General features: G+C 35.6%; 3 protein-coding genes across 7 annotated transcripts; 1 reads left to right on the top strand and 2 right to left on the bottom strand.

Moving 5' to 3' along the window:
* Positions 1–656: 656 nt before the first annotated feature.
* Positions 657–1618, bottom strand: LOC111785454 (histone H2A.6). The gene is made up of 2 exons (XM_023665849.2): positions 1326–1618; positions 657–1136 (listed from the first exon to the last, which is right to left on the bottom strand). Exons 1-2 carry the CDS (start codon positions 1512–1514, stop codon positions 918–920), a joined length of 408 nt encoding a protein of 135 aa, XP_023521617.1. The 5' UTR covers positions 1515–1618; the 3' UTR covers positions 657–917.
* Positions 1619–3310: 1692 nt separating this feature from the next.
* LOC111789197 (uncharacterized) lies at positions 3311–5253 on the top strand. The gene is made up of 2 exons (XM_023669889.2): positions 3311–4432; positions 4528–5253. Exons 1-2 carry the CDS (start codon positions 3727–3729, stop codon positions 5151–5153), a joined length of 1332 nt encoding a protein of 443 aa, XP_023525657.2. The 5' UTR covers positions 3311–3726; the 3' UTR covers positions 5154–5253.
* A 629-nt stretch (positions 5254–5882) lies between these two features.
* On the bottom strand, positions 5883–9751 carry LOC111789198 (calcium/calmodulin-regulated receptor-like kinase 1). Of its 5 annotated transcripts, none has more exons than XM_087121319.1 (9): positions 9348–9751; positions 8987–9140; positions 8545–8911; positions 8268–8421; positions 8001–8127; positions 7134–7219; positions 6969–7040; positions 6654–6857; positions 5883–6435 (listed from the first exon to the last, which is right to left on the bottom strand). In XM_087121319.1, exons 3-9 carry the CDS (start codon positions 8856–8858, stop codon positions 6118–6120), a joined length of 1275 nt encoding a protein of 424 aa, XP_086977445.1. In that variant the 5' UTR covers positions 8859–8911; positions 8987–9140; positions 9348–9751; the 3' UTR covers positions 5883–6117. The 5 variants fall into 5 exon arrangements, with proteins under 5 accessions (XP_086977445.1, XP_086977446.1, XP_023525660.2 ...); XM_087121320.1 differs by having other exon boundaries at positions 9042–9140; XM_023669892.2 differs by having other exon boundaries at positions 8987–9117.
* Between the last annotated feature and the right edge of the window lie 9019 nt (positions 9752–18770).

The following is an 18770-nucleotide window of genomic DNA, read 5'->3' as shown; positions in this document are numbered from 1 at the left end:
TAATACAAATTCAACTCATCCAGAAATCACACATACAGCCTATAATTTGAATCTCCTATAATACTTCCATTCAATGAACAAAAATTATTAGAAAAAATAGAACATTGAAATCCAGTATTTCAGGAGAATCCCAATGCACTTACCATTTAAGCCTAACATCCCTAAAATTGCACTCTTCCAAAACTTAGCCCTAGGAACATATATAACATGAAAACAAATACCTTTTTCTCTAAATAGAGCAAAGTAATTCATATATACTCCATAAATTCACATTTCCTCTCCTTCCTAATATAATGATACCATTCTAGATTACCCAAACAACCATTCTAGAAGTGGCTGTCTAAAGACATTATCCAAAGTTCAAAACATCAAAAATGGCACATCACAAACCACAAAAAATTACCATAATAAGTTGGCACACACAATCTATTCAGTTATCGAAATAAGAACTAAGTGATCCATAATATCCCTAATATCAGAGAAACAACCACCTAAAAGAACCTGCGAACAAGAACAGCAGCAAAATATTTCACCACCACTAGACAAAACAGGAAGGGAGAAAGCTTGGCTTGATTCAAATTTCAACTCATTCTTAAGGGATAATTCACAAAACCAAAGTTATGAAAACCCAGAATAAAAATGCATCATCTACAGGATGAACAAAAAGTAGGCGGTGATATTAATAGATGATGATGATGATATTCACAACACTAGGTGAAATTCTAGCACTACTCCTTGGGACTTTTACAAATTCCATAAGCAAAAGATCTTTAACCTAAGGAAAATAATAGATGTCGAAAAAAGAGAAACGAAAATTGAAAAATCTAACAAAGTAAGAAGAGCACTATCTTGACCAGAGACACATGTCATCAACATTCAATGATTCAGTTCCATTCCCTTTTCTATTACAAACAAATCTAGGGTTCATCATCACCACCGGCGTTCTTTGATGAAGTTCCTGTTTTCTTGGGCAGAAGCAAATTGTGAATGTTGGGCATAACACCACCATTAGCAATAGTCACATCCCCCAAAAGCTTGCTCAACTCCTCATCGTTACGTACAGCAAGCTGAATATGACGAGGAACAATACGCGTCTTCTTGTTATCCCTAGCAGCGTTTCCAGCGAGTTCCAAAACCTAAAAATCAGAAACCCCTCGAGTTAATCGCAAAAATAATAAAATCAATCAAAATTCTCAAAAGGTTAGGGGGCATTTAAGAAAGAGGAAGCCAATTGGGGAAAATTTCGAAACCCTAGATCCACGAGGAGAATTCAATCCAGAAAACCCCACATCAAATTGAAAATAACTTTCAATTAATTAACATACCTCAGCGGCAAGGTATTCAAGGACGGCGGCGAGGTAGACAGGGGCACCGGCACCAACACGCTCGGCGTACTTGCCGGCCTTGAGGAAACGAGCAATACGACCGACGGGAAACTGCAACCCGGCTTTACTACTCCTCGAGGTAGCCTTCTTGGCGGCTCCAGATCCAAGGGTTTTTCCTCTGCCGGCCATTGAATGAGATCGGTTGGACGGAAAAGACAAAGAAAACCTAAGCAGAGAAAATTGGAGGCGATTTTCCGGCGAGGACGCGAGAGAGAGAACGATAAATAAACACGAAAGATGGCGGACAGTATTTGGTATATATAGTGAGATGAGTCTTGCGATATGAGCCAATGAAAGCTGAGTACGCGGATCGAGATTTGTGGCCGTCGGATGGATGAGTGATGGCACGGTCCAGATCTGATTTGGGATTCGATTTTCGTACTAGATGGCGCGATTGAATGGTTACGTCAGCGTCTTGAGTGAATTGGCGGGATGGTCCCTCCATTTTTTTTTTCCCTTTTTTCATAATTAATTAAAAAAATTAATTACAAATTTAAAAATTATAATTTAGTCCTAATTAATTCATATAATTTATTAAACTATTTATTTATGAGAATTTTTCAATTAAAAATTATTTACGAATTTTTAAATTTTAAAATTAAATTAAATCGTGAAAATATGTATTTATTTATAGTTTCCTTTATTTAGTGAATTTTTAAAATTTTAGTCTCTAATATTAAGTTTTAAATTTAATTTCTTATATTTTAATTATTTTCAATTATAATTAGCAAATTTATGTGACATGATATTTAGCAATTTAATATTAATATAAATTAGAGAAATTCAAATATTTTCTTAAAAAATTTGAAAACATTTATTTTAAATAAATTGTGTTGACCCTCTGATCTCTGTTATTTAAGTGGTATCTCGATATCGAATTTTGAATCTTTGACCTCATGAAAAAAAAAAAAAAAAAGATGCTAATCGCCGTTGAATAATACTCTTATTGGCTTTTATAGATGTCCACGGGGGTGGGATGAGGTTAGGAGGTCTTCCCCATCTCGGTCCCCGTCCCCGTCCCCGTCCCCATTTAGTGGGAAAAAAATATCTCCTCACTTTCTATCTCTTTCCTGTTCAACAATAAATAAAACAATATTTTTATTGTTAATACCACGTTTCAAAATACTGGTTAACTTCTAAAAGTAATATTAACATGCATAACTTAAAAAGAAACGTTATAAAAAGTTTTTATAACGTAAAATCTTGTTTTACCTATGAAATTATATGGTATTATATAATTTCAATTATTATTATTATTATTATTATTATTATTATGTATAATACCCATGAAATTTATTATCTTGTTTCAATTTCTCAAATCTTGTTTCAAAAACTTTCTGCCTCATTTTTTAAAACTTCATTCTCGAACCGGGGTTAGAGGCTCGAGCATATGTCACTTGGCCGTAGGCGACGGAAAAACGAATAGGCTTAACTCACTTGTTGCTGGGAAGGGAGTAGTGCTACACCATCGCAAGTCCGCGCCATCAAAGTGCGATTGTGATAAGAGTATTTTTGTAGACAAAGTACGCTCCCAAATATTACAAAAATTTTATTTATTTTTCTAATTAATTCTTTAAAAAAACACATATCTATGAATTTTTAGAAATTAAAAAAAAAAAAAAAAAAAAATCAACAAGAAAGTATATGGACCATCCCAACAGCTAAAATCGGGGTTGGTGGATGAAATTTCCACCTAACTAATTTAGGGAATGATCATGAGTTTATAATCAAATAATACTATCTTCGTTGGTAGGAGTCATTTTGGAGAAGCCCAAAACAAAGTCACGAGAGCTTATGCTCAAAGTGGACAATATCATACCATTGTGGAGAGTCGTGTTCATTTAACATGGTATCAGAACCATGTCTTTAACTTAACCATGCTAGTAGAATCCTTAAATATCGAACAAAGGACTCCAAAAGAAAAGGAGTCGAACCTCGATTAAGGTGAGGCGTTTTTTGTTTGAGGGGAGGTGTTGGTGGATGAAAGTCCCACGTCGGCTGAGAGTCGTGTTCATTTAACAAGCCCAACACGTGAATGAACACAATAGTGTTTTGCTTCCTCATTATCACCGGACAGAGCTGAATGCTTGAATTCACTCATCCTCCCAACAAACAGAGCATCTTTCTTCAACAACTTAACACAATCAAAAAAGTCTTTGTTTTCTATATATATCTGTTTTCCTCTTCATCTCTCTCTGTTCTCTACCAGAGCTGCTCTGTTTCCTCCGTCGTTGTCGTCGTCTTCTCGACATGTTTTGGTCTGAAACTGCTGCCTCGAGAGCTTAGCGGTTGGACTTTGAGACGCGGAGGACCGTAAAATGGGGACGGATAATGTAATGATATGAAAGTTTTTGAAGTTTGGAGAAAAATGCCAACAGTTTGGTTTTCTTTGAAAAAGTCCTTCCCCTGCAAACCAGAGCCATCAGAAGTCTATGATCCAAAGAGCAGGAAACAACTCAACACAATCACAACCAAGAAAGCAGCCAATAAGTCAGGGTGTTCTTCTGGAAGATCAGGCTGTTCAAGGTCCATAGCAAATCTCAAAGATGTCATCCATGGAAGCAAGAGACACATGGAGAATCCACCGATTTGTAGCCCGAGATCGATCGGTAGCAGCGAGTTTCTCAACCCGATTGCTCATGAAGTAATACTCAGCAACTCCAAGTGTGAGCTCAAGATCACTGGTTTTGGTGGCTTCCACTTAGAGGGTGTGGGAAATTCTGGCTTTGGAGGAGGTGGGGGCGGAGATTCGCCGTTTTTTGGTACTCTTAGGCCCGGAACTCCCGGTCCGGGGGAGAACTTTGCTATCAACTCCAACTCCATGACTTCTGCAAGAAAGCTTCCTTCTCCTTTATCTTATATGGATGCCTCTCCAGCTGGGAGTACTGCAAAATTTAAGGGGGGTAGGGAAGTTCATACAAGCAGAAGGTTCTCTCCGCTAACCAAGTCGAGCGATAACACGTTCTCGGCAGTTACTTGCCATAAATGTGGAGAACAGTTCTACAAACTGGAGGCTGCTGAGTGTCACCATCTCTCCAAGCATGCTGGTTAGATAGATGTTCTTACACATAGTTCATTCAATGTTTTTCTTGTTTTGAGTTCAAGCCTTCATGGAGTTGCTTGTTTCATTCTTTTTTCTCAGTTACTGAGCTTGTAGAGAGCGATTCATCGAGGAAAATCGTCGAAATGATATGTCAAACGAACTTTTCAAAGTCGGAGAACAATGGAAACCGAATCGAACGAGTTTTCAAAGTTCACAATATGCAGAAAACATTAGCAGGATTTGAAGAATACAGAGAAACAGTGAAGATCAAAGCAAGCAAGCTCTCAAAGAAACACCCTCGATGCCTCGTCGATGGGAACGAGCTATTGAGGTTTTTCGGGACAACGTTAGCCTGCTCGCTTGGACTAAATGGTTCCACCAGCCTCTGCATATCACAGAAATGCAATGTCTGCAGAATCATAAGGAATGGTTTCTCAGAAAAGAAGGATATGAAAGAAGTAGGAGTTTTTACGACTTCAACGAGCGGAAAAGCTTTTGAAACCGTCGAAACGGAGAACGAAAGCTCGGTGAAGAAAGCATTGATAATCTGTAGAGTGATAGCTGGGAGAGTTCATAGGCCATTGGAGAACATACAAGATATTGTTGGGCAAACAGGGTTTGATTCTTTGGCTGGCAAAGTGGGATTACATTCCAACATTCAAGAGCTTTATTTGCTTAATCATAGAGCTTTGCTTCCTTGTTTTGTTGTAATTTTCAAACCATGAACAGAATTTGGTGTTGAGTTTGTATCAGAACAGAGCATTTACTTTTACTGATGCATCAGAACAGTACAGCTTTTAAAGATGATAGATTTCTTGGACAGTAGATATTGAATGAGTCTTAAATGTTTGAATGGGGTTGGTTTGAGAGTAGATGAACCCGAATTCAAAATTTGAAACTTTTGGCTGACTCGTGTGGGGAGAGCTCCACTTGTCGTAGCAATGTCGATTTCATAGACGACAAGGAAGTTCCCTGTTACTCAAGGGACGAGGACTTTCTCTACACTTACGAAACCGACTTTTCGACGTTTTTCCTACTGTCAATGTGAGTAACTCGATCTCATATCAGTAAGATTCGTATAAGCTAACGAAATCGAAGAGATCGAGAAGAAGATCAAGCTAGTTCTAGGTGTGATTGCAGCTAGGAAATGTCTGCTGCTCAAGAGTCATTTATTCTCCAACACCTATAATCAGTTTCACAGAGGTTGTTGTTCTTAACTGCGCTGAAACTCTCTCAGTCGTCGCCGTGATTGGCGCTCGCTCTCAGAAAAGTCCACATTGATCATTAATGGCGGAGGTAGATTTTTATGGACAAGAACACTAGAGAAGAAGATGATTGTTTCTCTAAGAACTACCTGCAGCTCACAGGAAAGGGACAAAAAGAAACAATATTTGTCGCTTTCCTAGAACGGAACGACACACAGTTGTACAACCTAAGAACGTTTCCTGTTCAAGTAAGGTCGTAACAATATTTCGATATTTTCATTCACAAACTACTCGAGGAGAGTTCTTGTAACAATTGTGGGTCATTACAGTGAAGAAACTTTACAAAGTTTTCTATATTCAGTAATGTACAAAATTTCAGTCATTAAAAGAGTGAAAGAATCAACTATCATACACAAGATCAAAGAGAATATGAACTACAAGACAAACAATCAAGAGAAAAACCACCAAAAAGGGAAGCTATGGTCTAAAGTTCATTGGTATCCGAAGCACTGTCCATTGAATCCTTTCTAAAGTGCTCGGAGACGTGGTCGATATCGACAGTTACTTCATCTGTCGTGGCTGACAGAGATTTTCTATGGTGCTTGTGTTCGAGCCTCAGGTTAATAATACGTGAGATAACTTGTACGGTGTCTCTCATGGTAGGTCGTTTTCGGGGGCTACGGTTGACACACCTATATGCTAGAGCTGCAACTTCATTCAGCTCTTGTATATTAAAGTTTCCATCTAAACGGTCGTCCATGATTTCTTCCCACCCAACTTTCCCATCTGAAGTCATGGCTGCCTAAACATCTCATAATGAAAATACATATAAGTTGGGGATTGTGAAAGTACACGAGCGTATTTCGAAAAGAACTCGAAAAGTTATTGTAATTATGGCCTTAACTTGGAGTCGAAACCAGCCTTTTGTTTTATAAAAAGTTTCCATTCAAGAACGGAGTCATAAAATAACTTTTTTGGTCGAAAGTACCAGTGATGACGATGAGAAGAGAGAGAACTTACAAGTTCGACATACTCCATAAGGCCTTGCTGCGGGTTTCTGCCAGCTATAAGCTCGAAAAGCAATACTCCGAAACTGTAAACATCGCTTTTCTTCGTGAATTTTCTTGTAGATATATATTCAGGATCTAGGTACCCAAAAGTTCCACGAATATTGGATACATGTTTATCGACCATCTCTTCTCTAGAAAGCCCGAAATCGGCAACCTGGCTTGATCAAGAGTAAGCAGACAAAAAGAATAAACAAATATCGATTAGATGCTCTTACAATGGACTCTTTCTGCATAAAGTTTCCACAAATTAAAGGGGAAAACATACCCTAGCTCTCATGGAATCATCCAACAAAATATTTGCAGACTTGATATCACGGTGTATTACTGGTGGAACTGCCTGCAGTAATGTCACAAAAACACCACATGAATGAAATATATGGTTGAAGAAGCTAGTAATCCCAGTGTCCATCAAGGTTATATCTTAGCTTACACCATCATGGAGATATTCCAGTCCCCGTGCAACATCTAATGCCACACGAACCCGCAGTTCCCAGCTCAGTGGTTCATTCTTCACCCCTAGCAAACCGAACAGTGTGTATCAGGTTCCAAGAAACAGATGAAGAAGTCAATGTATCATCATTTTAACCAAAAGAAGATGTTCCTTCATAAAGGAGACGTCCCCATTCAAGAAAGATGTTACAAAACTCTATGTTTGCTTCTTCTTCTTCATTTTTTTTTATCCAGGAGTATCCAGACTAGCTTCTACGCACTTCGTCAAATCTCACAGGCCAACCGTTTTAACTGTGAGATCCCACATCGGTTAGAGAGGAAAACGAAGCATTCCTTATAAGGGTGTGAAAACCTCTTCCTAAAAGACGCATTTTGAAAACCTTGAGGGGAAGCGCAGAAGGGAAAGTCCAAAGAGGACAATATCTACTAGCGGTGGGCTTGGGCTATTACAAAAGATATTAGAGCTAGACACCGGGCAGTGTGCTAGCGAGAACGATGGGCCCTCGAGGGGGGTGAATTGTGAGATCCTACATCGGTTGGAGAGGGGAACGAAGCATTCCTTGTGGAAACTCTCCCTAGTAGGCGTTTTAAAAACCTTGAGAGGAAGTCCAGAAAGGAAAGCCCAAAGAGGACAATATCTGCTAGCGGTGGACTTTGGCTTTACGGTAACCTTACTACATTTAGTTATTAAGGTCGCTTGTAGGTATTAAATCTTAGGAAGGTGGCCACAATAGCGTGAATCCATTCTCTCTGCCCTTTAGTATTTACACAACCTTTATTGACTACTATGTTTAACACATTCTGCAATAAGTTAACTAATGCTTGTACGACATGTTCGATTTCTTACCGTATAAGTGAGAAGCCAAGCTTCCTTTGCTCATATATACATATACAAGTATGTGTTGGTTTTTTTCGGCACAGTATCCAACCAAATTTACGAGGTTCCTATGATGCAACCTTCCGAGTAGTATAACCTAGTAAACCGAATAACGTTAAATGGATGGATCAGATATATAAAAAGCATCAAGAAGAAGATATGTCTCATGAATCAGAATAAATAATCTGCTGAACTCAATGGTTTTAGTCAATAACATTTGAAAAGAATAATGATCACCTCTGTTTGGAACTCCTTCTCCCCTTGTTTGGAATCAGTTGCAAGCACCTTAACCGCAACCGTTTCACCACTAGCCATTTGAGCTCTATAAACAGGACCGAACGCTCCTTGTCCTATTACAGTCGTGAAATTGGATGTAGCTTTTTGCAGATCCCTGCCATATCCAAGAATTAAACGAAACTCTAAGGTCCTACCAAGCCACTCTTTATCCTACACGATAACGAGATAAAAAAAGATCGTTCACCAAACATGTCACGACGAAGTTTCGATAACACACCTGTAAGAATACTCAAGTATCCCAGAAGCTGCTACCACGTTACTTTTCCTCAATCCATCAAGCCAGTGAGACATGCCATTATGGCCAGATTTAACAGGAGACTCTGGAGCTAAGGTTGAGTCTGATAGTATAGTGCACGAATCAGCACCATTGACCCGGATAGGAATCATCGTCGCCCTCCGGGAACTGCTATTTCCTATCTGTGAACGTTTCCGCTGATACCGAAAGCAAAAGAGAGCCAAAATCGCCAAAAGAACACCAATCACAACTCCTATTGAAATCCCAATAATCAACCCAGATGACTCCCCTTTCATCTCCTCCTTTTTGCTTCCCAATTGTCAATCCAATAGCTTAATCCATTACAGCCCTGCAAAAAGAAGATTCATAAGAGAGAAAACTCACTGTAGAAAGAGCAAATCATCTTCAGGGAAAGAAGAACAACAGTTCATTTCTTCTCCAAAAGCATGAATTATCATAACATCACTCAGATTTCACACCAGCTTCTTTGACAATTCATCAAACACTTGATCTGCATCTTATTTTCACGAAATTCTCAAGCATAACAATCAACATCTGAAGTTCAAACCATCAATTTCCTAAAAATCAGCACAAAGAACAAGCAAAAAAACACAAAATCCAGCCAAATGGGTCACAGATTTCTATACCAAATCATTCAGAACAAGAACAAACCAAACCCAGAAAACAGATCAACAGTAAACAAAGCAGAAACGAGTATCTTCCTCATCCATTCAGAAAATACAAACTGGGTATCAACAGAATTGACCTTACAAGTAAGAAAATACCTTCGAATCGAACTGATTTCATCGAAATGGGAAATTCAGAGAGATGGGTAGCGTCGCAAAGAAGAAAAGAGAGAAAAACAAGGGAAAATGGTGTGAGATTCGAAGAAAACAAGTGAGAGAAAGGAATCGGAGGGAGGAAAAAGAGAGGAAAATGGTTGTGAAGTAACTCCCAGAGTCGCGAAATACGATCTGTCGTCTACTCTTTTATGTGGGGAAGTTGAAGTTGAAGTTGAAGTATATTACAATCAGCAGAATTGCAAAAAAGGGATGGAATTAACAAAAATGATTCGGATTTTGGGTGTTCTTTTGCTGTTCTTATTATTGCGAAGGAAATGAAACTGATAAGGACTGAAAGGACTCGACTCAACGCGTGTAGAGAATGAAGTTTCTGATGTTGCCCACAATTGGCATCGGGTTATGAGTTTCTTTTAACAATTATACCCTCCACCACTGCACACGCTTTAATGCTTTTCACTTTCCATTATAATTTCATAATTTATCTAATATAATTCTAAATTAATAATAATAATTAAAAAAAACCCTTTAAATTTAATTTTTTTAATATTAAAAAAAAAAAACATTCTTACAGTTATTTTTCGGTTACTAATTTATTTCTTGCTTTTTTTTTTATTTAAAAAATAAAAAAAAACATTTTTTTTAACTTTTTTAAAAAAATTAAAATATTTGTAAAACTGTACTGGTGTGGCAAATACAAATATGATACAGGAATACCATACACAAGCAGGTTTTAGTTATATTCAAAGCAAACCCTAATTTGCACAACTATGATGTCCCATATTAGTTGGAGAGGAGAACAAACCACCATTTATAAGAGTGTGGAAACCTTCCCTTAGTAGACGCGTTTTATAGCCTTGGGGGGAAGCCCGAAAGGGAAAGTCCAAAAAGGACAATATCTGCTAACGGTGGACCTGGGTCGTTACAAGAACTGTACTGGTGTGGCCAACATCACTGTACTATATAACACACGAACACCAGAAGTACATACAAATCTAATACTTGAAGACCATACACAAAGCAGGTTTGAGTCATATTCAAAGCAAACCCTAATTTGCAAAACTGTACTGGTGTGGTCAACATCACTGTACTAATAACACACGAACATCAGAAGTACATATAAATCTGATACACGAAAACCATACACAAAACATTTTTAAGTTATATTTAAAGCAAACCCTAATTTGCAAAACTGTACTGGTGTGGCCAGCATCTCTGTACTGTATAACACACAAATACCAGAAGTACATACAAATCTGATACTCGAAGACCATACATAAAGTATGGTTTGAGTTATATTCAAAGCAAACCCTAATTTGCAAAATTGTATTAGTGTAGCCAACATCAATGTATTGTATAACACACGAACATCAGGGTACATACAAATCTGATACACGAATACCGGTTGAATATTTGAATTAAAATATTAATTATTTTATCGAATATTTGTTAATTTCTTTTAAAAAATTATATGACTTTTAAAAGTGACGTTGAAATTATTATAAGTGGAGTTGGTGAAAAGATAATATCCTACATAAATAAATAAATAAATAAATAAAATAAAATAAAATAAAAAATTAGACAATGATATTAATTAAGATTATGAGAAAATTAAGTAATGGTAACACTAATTAAGAAGGGGTTAGGGAAAGTGAAGTGGTTGTTGATTTTGGTAGTTTATGGGTTTGGAAATTTTGATGAATTGTCCACCAAACACACCTAATCTCATATATATATATATATATATATATATATATATATATATATATATATTGGTAGGGGCGTTGATAAAATCTGATGACCTGAGAAACTCGATAACTCAATTTGTCGGGTTCAAATAAACTATAGACTGGGTACGTTCATGGCGTGTAACGGCTCAAGCCCGTCCCCCTTTGACCTATTACGTATTGAGGAATGTTTTGTTCTTCTCTCCAATCAATACGGAATCTCACAATCCATTCCCTTGGGACCCAGCGTCCTCGCTAGCACACCGCCCCATGTCTGGCTCTAATATCATTTGTAACAATTCAAGCCCACCACTAATAGGTATTGTCCGTTTTAGCCCGTTACGTATCGCCGTCAACTTTACGATTTTAAAACTTGTCTGTTGTGGTGAGGTTTCCACGTCTTATAGGGAACGTTTCTTCCTCTCTACAACCAATGTGGGATCTCACAATGAATTTCCCTAAAACTATATTGAATTGAATCGAACCAACCTAATTTATTGTTAAATTTAAAAATGTACAATTATATATAAATATATTTATATTTAATCTTATAATTATTTATTATCCAACCATTCTTAAAAATAATTTCTTTTATCCATTTAGAAATTAATTTTTTTACTATATATATATATATATTCTTAAAAATAATTTATTTTATCCATTTAGAAATTAATTTTTTTACTATATATATTTTGACAATAAATAAATATACATTTTTAGTGAGGTTACTTTTATTAAAAACAAAAATTTGAATAAATGACCCGACCCAAAAAGATTATGGGCGAGTTGGGCTGGGTTCATTAACACTCTATTCCTATTCGGTCTAAGATTTAACAATTTAAATTCTAATTTAAGGGTAAGTAGAGTTCATAATTACTGCAACTATCCAAAATTTTCTATTTAATTTAAGGTCGTTACTACATACTTATCATAAACATTAAATACGGAAATACTTCATTTAGCTTTCATAAAACGTAACTTTACTGTGTTTTAAAAACATATTTAAAAACGACACAACAAAAGGCTAAACAAAATAAATAAATGTTTAAATTAAAAACATTCGGTTCTAAACTAAGTCTACGAAAATAAATACTACTATTCTATGCATGTTTTACAGAGCTGAGTGGTAAGTGACCCCACTATTAGAATTAAATGCAAGAATATTTAGAGACTCAACAAAAATCAATTTAAAAAATTATATTTAAATATTCGAGATTAAACACTCATTTTTGAAACCTTAAACAAAAACTAAATTCGATTCAAAACACCGTGTGGCAAAGAATTTCATCAAATATTTGTTATTCAAGCTTTGTGACACAGACACAGACATAAAATAACACATGCAGCGAAACCCAGAGCATAACGCTATTGACTCAACCACAAATCCGTTCAATGAACGTAGTTTGCTTACTCTCCGCCACTAATTAAAGCAAATTCATCGACAACGTCAATCCAATTTACGATAGCATTATTTTCAATTTTGTATCCGTAACAGTATGAAAATGTAGATGGGTCGAGAACCATTTAAAAAAACAATTGGTTGAATCAATATCAATAAATGTTTAAATAATTTTTTTCAAGCAATAATTGTGGGTTTTATGAAATAGGTTAGTTTTAATGTCATTTTCGAAATTTTGAATTACATCATAATTTATAAAACTATAGTTTAAAATAAATTAAATAAGTATAGGTACAAAATTAATTTCGTCACAAAATAATAATTTAGTAATACAATTGTACAATATTAAAATGTGTTTATAAATTATAAAGATTTAAGTTATTATATGATAGAGATTGGACATTTATATTAATGAATTAAATGAATTTATAGAAGTAGGAAAATAGAGTAGAAATAATGAAAAATAGGGAGCTGAATTAATTAATTAATTAATTAATTAATTAATTAAGTTATGGAATTATTGAAAAAAATTATATAAGATAATAAATTGGTTGGATTATTTAAAGTCACAACTAACTAGAAAGGCCTCGGCGGTGGTCCCTTCATGGAGGCCACGATCAATTTAATATATTAATAAATCCTAACAGATAACGGATAGAAAAACAAGAAATTCAGGAATGTTGGGATTTTTGTTATTATTTTTATTTATTTATAAAAAAAATAATACTTTCATTTATTTATTTATTTTTTAATTATTTCAAAAAATCATACTTGTCTGCTGTACAAGTACATATTACATTAATACTTAAAATAAATTAAAAAAATTAAACGTTTATGAGTTACAACACATTACTAATATCGTTTTTAAAATAAGAAAGAGTTAGGTTAAGTTGGATTGTAATCTTATTTTCGAGTTAGTCTGTAACGACTCAAGTCCATTGCTAGCAGATATTGTACTCTTTGAGCTTTCTCTTTCGAGCTTCCTCTCAAGGTTTTAAAACGCGTCTAGTACTTGTTCCTTTCTCCAATCGATGTGGGGCCCCCACCAAATCCACCCTCCTTTGGGACCTAGCGTCCTTATTGACACACCGCCTTGTGTCTACCCCCGAGTTAGGTTAAGTTGGATCCTTATTTTTTAGTTAGTCTGTAACGGCCCAAGTCCACCACTAGCGGATATTGTCCTCTTTGGGCTTTCCCTTTCGGCCTTCCACTTTAAAACGCGTCCCAGCATCCTCACTAGCACTCGTTCCTTTCTCCAATCGATGTGGGACCCTGCCAAAATCCACCCCCCCCCCCCCCCCCCCCTTTGGGGTTGCATCCCACCATCCTCACTGACACTCATTCCTTTCTCCAATCAATGAGAGACCCCCGCCAAATCTACCCCCTTTGGGGCTGTGTCCCAACGTCTTCACTGTCACTCGTTTCTTTCTTCAATCGATGTGGGGACCCCACCAAATCCACCCCCTTTAGAGCCAACGTCTTTACTGGCACTCCGCCTCGTGTCTACCCCCTTCAGGGAACAACCTTCTCACTGGCACATAGTCTGGTGTCTTGACTCTGATACCATTTGTAACGGCTCAAGTCCACCGCTAGCAGATATTGTCCTCTTTGGGCTTTCCCTCAAGACTTTAAAACGTGCCTGGGAAAGGTTTCCACACTCTTACCAATGTGGGACATCACATAGTCAGGTTAACTCGACCGAAAAATATCAACCCATAAATCAAACTACATTTTCGATTTACTAAAAATTCAATCGAACCCAAATAAATAAATAATCTAACCCAATCACTATAATTTAAGTTAAGTAATTCAAATTGGTCGAGTTACCGAGTTATATGAACACTTTCACTCAATAATCACGACTGATAAATGAGTGAAAACTGATGGACTGGATCAAATCCATACCTCAAATTTCTTTCTATAATTTCACATGGAAATCACTATTATTTTATTTGCAATTTAGAATAATAAATATTATAATTTAGAATAACGAGACTACGACAAATTGCACTCCGATCATGATCGAAATTATAGCCATTTTATTATTATTATTTACAAAACTATGGATATATTTAATTGAAAATATTATTAATTCAAATCACATTATAATTGTTAGTTGAAAGTCCCACATCGACTAATTTAGGAAACGATTATGAGTTTATAATCAAATAAAACTATTTTAATTGGTATGAGGCCTTTTGGAGAAGCCCAAAACAAAGTCATGAGAGCTTATACTTAAATTGGACAATATCACACGATTGTGGAGAGTCAATAATTTATTATTTTTTAATAAATATCACAAAAAGGAATATTATATTGGAAGCAATGGGCACATGGATCCATGCCATGAAGAGTTGAATGAACATAGGGAGTGGAGCACCAATAAAGGTGCACTTCTCACAATCCCAATCCATTTGATTTTGAAATAACAAACAAAAAGTGTTCCTATTTAGCTTCAACCCAAAGCTTTCTACCACACTCAACCTTATCAAACCCGTTTAATAGATCTCGACGCTTTAATGTATCCGAACAGATCTTTTATCAGATAAGGGACCACAAACAATTGAATTATAGGATCGTTTCTGACACAATTGTATAACGAGACGTGAGAAGTCTGTTAAGATACACGAACATTATATATTGGATAGAAAGGAATATGAATAGAGGGTCTTCGATCAATTTTCTGTAAGTTTTCTCTCGTTCTCTCAGTAATTTTCATAGTCGCCGTCGTAGTTGCTTCTACTGGTGTTGGAAAATAGATGAAACTAGTACACGTGATATATATGATATTGAGTTACCGAATCTGTAAACCTAAGTAACCAAACAAAAACTACACGTGGTTTAGTGGATACTTAGCCAACATTTTTAATGTAATCGAGTTTATAAAGCTTAGAGTTTGGACGTTAGGGTTTGTGAATTACTCTACAATATCTATATTTTAAAATAAACTTAGAATATGTTATATATAAAATAAAAAAAAATAAAATTATATGTAAAATATGTTATATATTTAGCCAAAATAAAATTATTTATATGAATAGTTAGTTATATAAGAAACCCTTATTTTACAAACTTGGCAATTAAATGAAAAATGGGCTTTTGTAAAAAGCCCAAGCCTCAATGGGCCAAATGGGCCGAAGCCATTCCATTAACTAATAAATAAAACTTGAATTAAAAAATAACTAATAAATAAAATTTATGATAAATCCATCACATTAACTAATAAAAAAAATAAAAAAATATAGAAAGAAGAAAAAGAAAATACATGAATTAACATAAATGAAAAAATAAAAATTGAGAATTAAATGGAAAAGTAGAGGCGTTCGAAAAATCTGATAACCTGAAGAATTCGATCAACCTAACCCAACTGAACTCATACGGTTTGAGTTAGGTTATACACTAATTTATGGGTGGATTAGTGTCACCGAACCAACCTGAATATATTATTAATTTTAAAAAATACATTTGGAAATTAATTTTTTTTTTTTATAATGTGTTCTCCAACCACTCAATATATAAAATAAAAAAAAATTAAAGTTTTCTGATTAAATTAATTAATTAAATAAAGTTTTGTGGTTTGTGTTGAAACATTGTCGGAGAGATGACGTGGCAATTTGACTTCTACAGAATTGGATAGTGTAAGAAACACGTGGATTAATACATGTGAACACCCTATCTTTCGGCCTCTTCACCGACGTCACATTTCTCACGTGTATTTTGTGTTTATTTTTGACCCATTATATTTTGAATTTTTGGAAGAATATTTGTTGAATGTCTTAGCTACGTGGCGCTGAGTTGGTAGTAATAAGATTTTTTTTTTTTTTTTTTTTTTTGCCAAAATTAATAAAAATAAAATAACATGAATTTTATATTTGATCTAAATTTGTTTCAAAAATATTTTTTAAAATGTTTCGATAATATCTAGTTCATATGTGAATTGTATGTTGTCGTGGCGCCGTTAAAACGTGCTTTGAAATGTAACGAGACTTATATTTATGTACAAAGTGAGGGATGTGGTACAACTGTAACAGTCTAAGTCCACCACTAACAGACATTGTCTTATTTGAATTCGGCTAAGGGGTATATTACGAGCAAGAAGAATGCTCCTTAACCCAATTCCTCTCCTCATTCGGGATCTTGTGGAGTTCTCTATTACTTTTCAATTTCGATTCTCTTTTTTTATTCTTCGAGCTTGATCATTACCGGATTCATGTGTTCGGGTCTCTTCATTCTTACTTCCGTTTTAATTTAAGAAAAGATAATTGAGCTAATCGAGGGAGTCATGGGTCGTGATCTAAAAACATATCTAATGGTTGCTTTTATGACTTTGGTTGGTCGGTTTGTAATGAATGATCTTAATCTAAACATTAAATTTTACTAACTATAGGGTCGGCCTCCACCATTCACATATCTAATGGTTTTAAAACTATAAGTAACGAACTAAATCAAACAATATCTATTAGCAGTCATAATGTGCTGTTACAAATGGCATCAGAGCCAGGCATCGAGTGGCGTGCAAGCAAGGACGCTAGGGGTCACAACCTAACTATGAAGAGAGTAGGTGCGACAAGAGAAGCGACAATCCTCAAGTGGCGCCCATCTGGCCACACGAGAGCCTAGACGAGTGCCATGATGCGTGATGCGACCGAGGAGGATGGTGCATCATCTAACACACCACACAGAGTGGGCATTGAAGACAAGTCGAGACATAAGCAAGATAGAGACATCGAATAGACAAGGGGGGCAAAGATAGGCTTGTTGAAGGGTCGGGTAGGGTCCCGGGCCTTAACCTAAAAGTTGAGGTTCCGTAAGGAATTCGGGCATACAGTTCTGGAGTTAAGTCCGTCCATATGAAATATGAATGCTCGCCAAATTTGGTGTCAATCGGACACTGGGCGGGCGCTGCATGAAACCGTATGACTGTTCACCTAAATCATGTCTATGCCTGATGAATTAAAAATAGCTCACAATGTACTATAGGGATACCATGTTAGCTCTCCACCACCCCTGGGCCCTATGGCCTAAGCGAGTTACTCTATAGCGCATATGTGTGTCACATGCGACTTCCTTTGAAATGAGTTTTTTAAGGATAGTACTGAGTAGCACGAGTGTGCCGGTATTGTGCCCCAGCCCGCGTGTTGGAGGATGCTACATACACCCGCTATCTGGCACGGTATTCGTAAATGACACGACACGGGCACTGGAGGGCCAATCCTTGATAGAACTTGGATGGATGGATGTTTGAGACATCCCGATGAGATAAGCGACACGCGGGCCCGTTCTTGATGGCATGATCGAGTGAGTTATGATAGCCGACGACACCCAAGACTCGGGATGGTGTCAAGACATATGGATCATGTTGATGGGGATCGAGATGACAAGATGAGATGCGACGTTGTATTGAGAGACCTTGGCCTCAAGCAGAGGCAAGGTTGAGCCAAATGACCTAGCCTAGTGTAAAGGTAAGTCGGTTGTGTCATAGACGATTGAACCCGCACGCGTAGGCGGCGTGTGTTGTCGAACAAGCTTGGATTCCGCACAAGCGATGTTCGATTGACGAAGACAAACCTCGCCTAAGGTCCAATGAAGCCACCAAACCGAGGGTAAAAATATATTTGGAAGTGATTCAACACTATTTTGTGGATTCTATATTTCCCCCTTCAATCACTCAATAATTAGATGATTTTAATTATTAAAAATTATGTTTTCTTTCACTTAATGTTTATCTTTTAATTTTTATTTTCTGTCTTTCTTTTTATTTTTTTTATTTTTATAAATATATCATAATATAATAATATATTCCTTAAAACCTTTTAAATATTTATTTTAAGACAAAACCTTAAAATAAAATTGACCAAATAACTCTTACGTATCTGTATTAAATAATCTTAACATTTTTTATTTTTCGGTAAAATCGATTATATATATATATATATATATATATATATATATATATATATATATATATATTTAATCTTTATTTGATTATAAAATCTAATCTTCTTCCTTATAACTTTTTTTAGTTTGTATTTTAAAGGTAACATCAACACCGTTTCGACCTCATAAAAAAAAGTTAAAAAAAAATCTTAACGTTAATATATAAATGAAAACCGTTTATCGACACCTCATACATTATCTACAAACGTTTTAATGTTACTTTGAAAAGTTTATGAGTATTTTTTAAAAGTGGTAGTCTGTAAATGTTTTTTTTTTATAAAGTTTAAATGCATTTTTAAAGTTTTTTTTTTTTAAAAATTAAAAGTATTATTTTTTAAATCATTT

The sequence above is a fragment of the Cucurbita pepo genome, chromosome 2 (assembly GCF_057944985.1).
Source record: "Cucurbita pepo subsp. pepo isolate OVF chromosome 2, ASM5794498v1, whole genome shotgun sequence".
In the NCBI taxonomy this organism is placed as follows: domain Eukaryota; kingdom Viridiplantae; phylum Streptophyta; class Magnoliopsida; order Cucurbitales; family Cucurbitaceae; genus Cucurbita; species Cucurbita pepo.
Note: the sequence above shows the minus strand (reverse complement) of the source record. Positions and strands in the feature narration are given on the sequence as shown.